Source organism: Triticum aestivum, chromosome 3D (genome assembly GCF_018294505.1).
Source record: "Triticum aestivum cultivar Chinese Spring chromosome 3D, IWGSC CS RefSeq v2.1, whole genome shotgun sequence".
Classification (NCBI taxonomy): domain Eukaryota; kingdom Viridiplantae; phylum Streptophyta; class Magnoliopsida; order Poales; family Poaceae; genus Triticum; species Triticum aestivum.
Window position 1 is genome coordinate 120,185 of NC_057802.1, and position 8,748 is coordinate 128,932.

The 8,748-nt window shown below is 46.6% G+C and overlaps 1 protein-coding gene across 1 annotated transcript; it reads left to right on the forward strand.

Annotated features, from left to right (window-relative positions):
• Positions 1-274: 274 nt before the first annotated feature.
• Positions 275-5,845, forward strand: LOC123073516 (homeobox protein HOX1A-like). Its single transcript, XM_044496613.1, has 9 exons — positions 275-289; positions 622-781; positions 832-947; positions 1,034-1,606; positions 1,950-2,153; positions 2,764-2,964; positions 3,049-3,132; positions 5,406-5,469; positions 5,664-5,845. The coding sequence occupies exons 1-9, from the start codon at positions 275-277 to the stop codon at positions 5,843-5,845; spliced, it is 1,599 nt and encodes a 532-aa protein (XP_044352548.1).
• Positions 5,846-8,748: the final 2,903 nt, after the last annotated feature.

An 8,748-nucleotide genomic window follows, 5' to 3' on the forward strand; every position in this document is an offset into this window, starting at 1 on the left:
TTTTATCTCTGCTGATGTCTTTAAAATCTCATTCATGTACATTTAAAATCTCAAATTGGGCCAGTTGTAATCAATGATTTAGGGTTCAAATAAAACTACTAGAACAATAGCACTAGCCTTGCGAGCCCAAAGCTCGAAGGCAGTGGCGGGCTGTGCGCACAGCCGGCCACGCGCTACTAGTCACTTGGATGACACCAGGTTCCAGTTTAGTATTCAACTAAATCAATGTTCTTATTTGGCGCATGAGCATGCTTTCTTTTTTGGGGTCACACTCATGGTTAACAACACGGTTTCTTGGACGTTCTTATTTTGGGTTCCTTGCAGCGTTAGTTGCAGTTTAGAAATGTTATTCACCCAGACATAAACATGCAGTGTGGAAAAAATAAGGCCCGAGAAGGATCTTGAACGGGCCAAGAAGGATATCATGCGGTACAAATTAAAAATACGAGAAGCTTTCCAGAATCTTGATCATCTTCTAACTGTGGGGAAGCCCGAGGAATGTTTGCTTGATTCTGAAGGAAATATATCTTCGGATGATGTATGCAACACATTTTTCTTTTCCAGTTTTCTGTTCTGTTATGCTTAATATTTTAATCAGTGATCATGCTTTCCATCTTGCAGATTATTTGTGCCACTTGTAGTTTAAAAGAAGATACATTGGATAATGACATCATTCTCTGTGACGGAGCCTGCAAAAGAGGGTTCCACCAGAATTGTCTAAACCCTCCTTTACTGACTAAAGATAGTAATATTTATTTTCCTATTTCCTATGCTATTCAAGGTTCTGTTATTTCTGTTGTTAATTCATTCATGTGATCATTGCCTTTGTAGTCCCCGAGGGAGAGGAAAAATGGCATTGCCCTGCATGTGATTGCAAGATAGACTGTATAGAATCAATAAATAAATTCCAAGGGACATCAGATCTTTCAATTAGTGACTCTTGGCAGGTAACATTTTGACTGTTAAGAATACTTCACTGATTCAAGGCAATTTAATTTGAACTATATTTCACCATAGTACATTATTTTTGCAGAAAGTTTTTCCTGAGGCAGCTGCCATGGCGCACGGGCCTATGCAAAGTGATGTACCTGATCTTCCATCGGACGATTCAGAAGATAATGACTTCGACCCCAATATATCCGAAGAACATGTGGCTTGTGATGTAGAAGGATCATCAGAAGAGGATGGGGATGAAGGTTCGTACTCTGATGACTCCAATTTCATCACCTCTTCTGACAATTTAGAACATGTGAAGGATGGAGAGAAAGTTGATGACCTTGGATTACCTTCTGATGACTCGGAGGATGATGACTATGATCCAGCAGGGCCAGATTCTGATGAAGATATCAAAGAGAAGCAAGATGAGTCAGACTTCACATCAGACTCTGATGATTTCTGTGCTGACATTGCGAAGTCTTGTCATATGGAGGAAGTTTCATCTGGTCGTAAGGCTGGAGATCATACTAATGACTTGGAAGGGGCCCCTGTTGGACCTAACACATCAATGTCACATCTCACAACCAAGGATCTTGAGATCGACCAGGATGCGATTTTACCATCAAGGAGACGGCAGGTTAAACCGTTGGACTACAAAAAACTTTATGATGTAAGCTCAACTTGCATGCATTACTTTATTCATAAAATATAGTCAAATCCAATAGTTCCACTGAAGATTGAAAAAAACATTTTTGGGGGTGATTAACATGATTATAATGTGATGACCGTAATAAAACATGCATGAATACTTTGATAATTTTGGAATAGATGCGTAGCTGGTCTTGTATTTCTTGATTTTTCGTTATTCTGTTTAGAACACAAAATTGAAGTGATGCTGACCATTAACTCAAGTACCACTGTTGAGTAGAAATTACTAACTCAACTGTTAATCAGAATGTGTTCTACTGGGTTTGTGAACCTGACATGTTTCTTCTTCATGCTGAAATCAAAAGGATGCTTATGGGGAAGCACCATCTGATTCAAGCGATGGCGAAGACTGGTCTGGGAAGAGCACACTCAAAGAAGACAGTGAAGAAGAAAATGAAGTGGATTCCTTTGTACACAAAAGCTCCAGGGGAACGCGAGCTGTGCATCGTGGTTTAGTAAATGATCAACACTCCAGGAGGCTGACCTCTGGTCCTGAAGTGGACCATGCTGTAAGCCCCCAACTTGCCTGTGTGCATATTTTAGCAGCTTTTATGATAATTGTTTTTGTCCTCCATTAAAGCTTTTCGTATCTTTGTTTGCCTTGATGTCAACTGGGCGAATCATTACTTTATTTAGAAAATCAAAAAGCCATCATGGGAATGCTCAAAATGATTGGAATATGAGTTAAATCATGCCTAATAGTACAGCTAACTGCTGGCTCTATGGTGTTTCCATGTCTTTTGTAATAACCTGTCTTCATATTTGTTGTACTTTCCTAAGAGCACATGCTGTGGCAAGCTCTTGCATGAGATCATACGTCCAATACTTTTTCATTTTTCTCTCCTCTACATAGGTAAAATTGCCATATAAGCGGGGTATAAGCCTGCTATTATACCAGCTCTTAGACATACATGGATATCATGATAATATAGTACCAGATACGTAGCTTGGCTGCTATGTCTTCAGTTTAGTATTTTGTTTAGCATTTGAGCTGATACTAAACAATTGCTCTAAATTTTTTGTTAACTACTCCCTCTGCCTAAAGTGTTATGTACAATTTTGTGATGATCTCACTTATAAACATAAAATATTTCTTCTTCATGTCGAAACCAAAAGCAGGCTGATGGGAAAGCACCACCTGGTTCGAGTTACCGTGAAGATTTGTCTCAGAAATGCACACCTGAAACTGAATTCACTCCGCAAAGCCCTCAACAAAGCTTGAATTATTCGGTGAATTGGCAAAATACAGAAGAGCTGCTTACCCCTAATGGAAGCAGTACAACAGGTCAGAAGAGACACTATGGGCCAATAATTAATCAGGTACAGTGGCATTCTTTTTCCTATAACATTAGTCCTATAGTTTGATTCATCCGCAAGCACTTCACTTCATTTTATTTTTCGGAGGCTAAGCAATTCAAAATACATCAATACCCTAGCCGTGTTGTTAAAGAAAGCTTGGCACAAGAACTAGGTCTGACATTTCATCAGGTTTGTACCTCTTTTTCATGAATTTCCAACTGCATGTAAAGTTGTCTTGGCATTGAGCTAACCCTGACTACGGCTTCTGCTTACAGGTTGAGAAATGGTTTGAAAATAGACGGCGTCACTTAAAAAAAGCATCTAACAAAAACAGCAATCCCATAGAAAACCATAGCAAAATGCCGCAGGAGCTAAAGAAGAGGAAGATTGGCTGATGACGTTTCTAGCTAAGGATTTTGGCTCCTGCAAGTCAAGCAATTGTTTCCTTCTTTATCCAAATGGCAGGTGTTTCAATCCTGTGGTGGAAGCTTGCTGCGATATAAGGGACCGCCCGCAAAGGGACCGCACACTGTTATGGGAGAGAATGGAACACACTCACGTTTGATTGTGCCTTGCGTCACTGTTGTTGTCTCCTTTAATATGATGTAGAATCATGCTCATGTTCTGTCATTGGTTGTGGTCATTGTTGTGTCAGTTGTTGTTTACCTAGAAAAAAGTGACTAGTTGTTTATTGTTCATATGAATTTTTGACGATATGTCAGTTGATCTCCTTGGTACATGTTGTAATCTTTCCTTTTTGCGGGAAATATATGTTGTACTTTTTGAAGGAGTATATTCTGGTTAAGACATGAGACTTCCTTTTGATGATTTCCTCTTATCCCTCGTCTGCATCAGTCCTCATTTGTACTGTAAGCTATGTTTTCCTTTTGACATGTTTATCTTGACGCGGTGTTAGGCCAACTCTAACACTAGACCTCAAATCGTCCGGCCGCGTTTGATGCAAACAGACAAAAAATATGGCGTGGTGAGCCGCGTCTGTTTGCATCAAACGGACAAAAAATATGGCCTAACCGTAGACCCCATCTTGATTTTTGGTCCGGCCCGTGTTCGTTCTGCTCCATTTTTAGAACAAGGTTGCTCTGGATTTGGGACCAAGCGGACAGAAAACGGACGTCTTCGCGTCCTCTTCGTCCGTTTGTGTCCGCGCTTGGCCCACCAGTCACTCTCTCTCCGTCTTTTCTCTACCTGGCCCACCACGCCCACCCACCACCACTAGGCAGCAGCGGGGTTCCCAGGAGCACGCGGCGCAGTTGCCCTGCCTACGGTGGTCTCCTGGCCTTCCTACGGCGGTCTCCTGGCCCTCCCGCACGGCGTTCCCTCCGGACGGCCTCGCCTCGCCGGCGTCGAGGCCCTAGCCGCCGCGGCCGGCAAGTAGACAACAGACCTGGAGCACGCCCGGCGTCGCAGCACCCGAGCCCAACCTGGAGCACGCTGCGGGTGCGGCGGCGGGCGCGGCATGCAGAGAAGGCTGCGGCGAGGCGGGGCGAGCTCGCGTGGGCGACTCTGGCGGGTGCAACTAGTGAGTGCGAGGGCGCAACTGGCGAGCGCGATGGGGGTGAGCGTGCGGGCGTGCACAGCTGCTCGCTAGATAGCCAGCCGCATGCGCGTCAGTGCTTGCTAGCTAGCTAGCGGCCGGCTCCCATGGGCTTGCTAGGTAGTGCGCCACGCTCGGGGCAAGTGCTGGTGGACGGCTGGGCGCAGCTCTCGGGGCGAGCGCGCAGGCATGGACGGCTGGGCGCGCCAGTGTGCCGGATAGCACGGGCGAGCCATGGTGGGGGCGGGCGGACAGTTTGAGATGCGGTCATCCCATTGGATGCACAAGATGATAGACGTCGAAAACCGGACGCACGTGTCCTTTTTTCTGCCTCAAACGGACGAAATCCGGACAAATCGAACGTCTGTTTTGGGTCTAGCGTTGGAGTTGGCCTGGGTGAAACTGAAGCCTTAATTGCGGACCTGTGGTTGGTTAGGTTTGGCGAGTGGGATCATAACTAGAAGACGAACTAGGTTGCTTGATTTCTCCATGGAGCAGAACAAACCAAACGAGTCAAACCCCTGGTAGATGGGTGACGGCTGTCGTCTCTATTCAGGAGGGGACGCAAGGCAGCGAAAGATAACAAGATTTGCCCCAAAAAGTCTGTGGTGTTCTATGACTGGAACGAATAATCATGCCGCATACACTACCGGAATAATTGTCGACACCGACGACATTTTCTATGCCGACGGCCTTTTGTTGGGGCTGTCGGCATAGATAGATATATGCCGACGGCCTTGCTGAGGCCGTAGGCATAGAAAGGCCGTCGGCATACCGCCGTCTATGCTTACGGCAACCGTAGGCATAGGAAGGCCGTCGGCACATATGTACTACAGACTTTTCATTCCGACATCTAAACAGTCAATTTCATTGTTTCGTGATGACATGTCATGCTTCCATTATTTAGGTTATTCCTACTTGGTGCTACGGAAAGGATGAGGGATGGTCAAGTTTGGTGGATAGGTGGCTCGGTGAGGATGCAGAGTTTGTTGCCAAGAGCACAAAGAGCCGGGCTAACCATGGAACCGACGGAACACACGACCAAGGAAACAAGAACCACTAGGGCTACAAGGTACTGAAGGTATATCTATATACATGATGCATTCTTTTTCTTATTTTTACCTTCATGTTCTTATGTATGGCTAACTTTTGTTTGATGTTCAAGAGGAGAAGTTGAAGAAGCCGCTCTCTGGCATGAAGTTGTCGAGGCTGGCCCTTGCACAGAGTAACCGCAAGGACGTTGAGAGCGAGTACTATGGCAATACCGAGGAGAACCTGGAGTCTTACAAGGAGTCGTTTCAGAGGCCTCATCCCGGTCCGGATGCTGGTGACCCCGTCCTGTCTTAGCTCGACGACACGGCAGTGGTGGCCATCCAGCCGAAGTTCCATGGCCGCTACCTGTCTTCGATGGCTTGATCACTCATTCTGTCTCCTACACATGGCTCCGAGCTGCCAACCCTAACCCGAGCGGCAGTACAAGCCGTTCGTAGCCTAGCTTAGCCAGCCAGCATGTTGTAAGTGCTTTCCCACCTATCTTCTTTCTTTCTCACTTTCTCACTTTATTTTCTGTATTGCCCACTTAGAAACAACCTAAATTTTGTAGGCATGCAAGGCCTTTGTTGAGCTTAAGCATGTCGAGGTGTGGGAGTACTTGCAAAGAGTAAAGGCAAATGAGGATTAGAACCGTCGGATGACGGCGGTAACTTTTACCTACTTAGAACGAACCTAAATTTTGCACTTCCATTTATTCTGATCTCCGTGTTTGCTTGGTTAACTAACATCTAGGCTATGTTCTCGTCTATGCAAAACCACACGGATGCATCATCAATGGCACCCGCACGACCACCTTCTGGAGAACCCCCATACGTGCCCATGATCAAAGAATGGGTGGCACTAGGCAGTGGTACTCCGGTTAGTACATTTGCCTAACTATTCACCAACTAGTTCTCGTTGATTCAACACTATCATATTTACCCTTACAATCTCTTTTCAAACATGTAGGGAACCGGTGGATCATCGGTTTTTCCATCTGGTGTTGGTGGCCCGACTCCTGCTTTAGAGAGCCTAGTCACTCCACTCTTGTATGGTGGTACTGGTCTTGGCGGTGCTCACGGCGATGATCCCAGTCTTGGCTGAACAATGATGTTTTCCATGTCTTGCAATGCTTTCCATGTTTCGTACTTCTTAACGTTCTGACAGGGTTTCCTATAGCGTGTTCCGAAACTCCACAAAGGGCTGAGCCTTCGTCTACACCGCACTTATAAACATTGGCATGGTCTCCCTCCTCCGTCATACCTCCGGCACCACCTCTGCTTCGCTACCTTCTCCCCGATGTGCTGCCCCTCCTATTATATTCTTCCCGACATCGCCATGGAGCCCGCTGCACCGATGAACGCCTCGGCCACTGGCTCCACCACCATCACAACCGCAGCCACAGACGGCGCCGGCTGCCCACCTCCTCATCACACCATCACTGGCATCCCCATCCTCAAGAAGGAGCGCGTGAGGTGAATTCTTCATTAACTTTTTCTTGTTTTTTCTTTTGCTAAAATGCATGCATTTTTATTTGTTAAAATAAGTTAGATCTATGATGGTAAGAAATTCTAGTTAGTTGCTAATTGTTAAAATGCTAGTTAGAAGCAAATTTGTGACACCCCCGATTTGACCGTACACTAATCATGCACGCAAATGTGTACGACCAAGATCAGGGACTCACGGGAAGATATCACAACACAACTCTAAAACATAAATAAGTCATACAAGCATCATAATACAAGCCAGGGGCCTCGAGGGCTCGAATACAAGTGCTCGATCACAGACGAGTCAGCGGAAGCAACAATATCTGAGTACAGACATAAGTTAAACAAGTTTGCCTTAAGAAGGCTAGCACAAACTGGGATACAGATCGAACGAGGCGCAGGCCTCCTACCTGGGATCCTCCTAACTACTCCTGGTCGTTGTCAACGGCCTGCACGTAGTAGTAGGCACCTCCAGTGTCGTAGGAGTCGTCGTCGACGGTGGCGTCTGGCTCCTGGGCTCCAGCATCTGGTTGCGACAACCAGATAGAAAGGAAAGGGGGAAAAGAGGGAGAGAAGCAACCGTGAGTACTCATCCAAAGTACTCACAAGCAAGGAGCTACACTACATATGCATGGGTATATGTGTAAAGGGGCATATCAGTGGACTGAACTGCAGAATGCCAGAATAAAAGGGGGATAGCTAGTCCTGTCGAAGACTACGCTTCTGGCCATCTCCATCTTGCAGCATGTAGAAGAGAGTAGATTGAAGTCCTCCAAGTAGCATCACATAGCATAATCCTACCCGGCGATCCCCTCCTCGTCGCCCTGTTAGAGAGCGATCACCGGGTTGTATCTGGCACTTGGAAGGGTGTATTTTATTCAGTATCCAGTTCTAGTTGTCATAAGGTCAAGGTACAACTCCGGGTCATCCTTTTATCGAGGGACACGGCTATTCGAATAGATAAACTTCCCTGCAGGGGTGCACCACATAACCCAACACGCTCGATCCCATTTGGCCGGACACACTTTTCTGGGTCATGCCCGACCTCGTAAGATCAACGCGTCGCAGCCCCACCTAAGCACAACAGAGAGGTCAGCACGCCGGTCTAATCCTAAGCGCGCAGGGGTCTGGGCCCATCGCCCTATGCACACCTGCACGTTGCGAACGCGGCCGCGAGCAGACCTAGCAACCCACACGATCACGGCGGTTATGTCAAAGCGGCCCAACACGGCGCGCGCCACTCAGTCGCTGACGTCACGAAGGCTTCGGCTGATACCACGACGCCGGGATACCCATAACTACTCCCGCATAGATGGTTAGTTCGTATAGACCAAATGGCCAGACTCAGATCAAATACCAAGATCTCGTTAAGCGTGTTAAGTAACCGCGAACGTCGACCAGGGCCAGGCCCACCTCTCACCTAGGCGGTCTCAACCTGCCCTGTCGCTCCGCCACAAAGATCCACTTGCGGGTACTCCTACGAGTCGACCCGACTTTAGTCATCACATGTGTCATGTATATAGTATATAAGTATATACCCGTGATCACCGCCCAGGTGATCACGACCCGATAGTATAGCACAGCAGACGGACAAGAATGTAGGGCCACTGATGGAAAACTAGCATCCTATACTAAGCATGTAGGATTGCAGGTAAAGGTAACAACAGTAGTAGCAAGGATAGGCTATGCATCAGGATAGGATATCGGAAAGCTGTAACATGCTACACTACT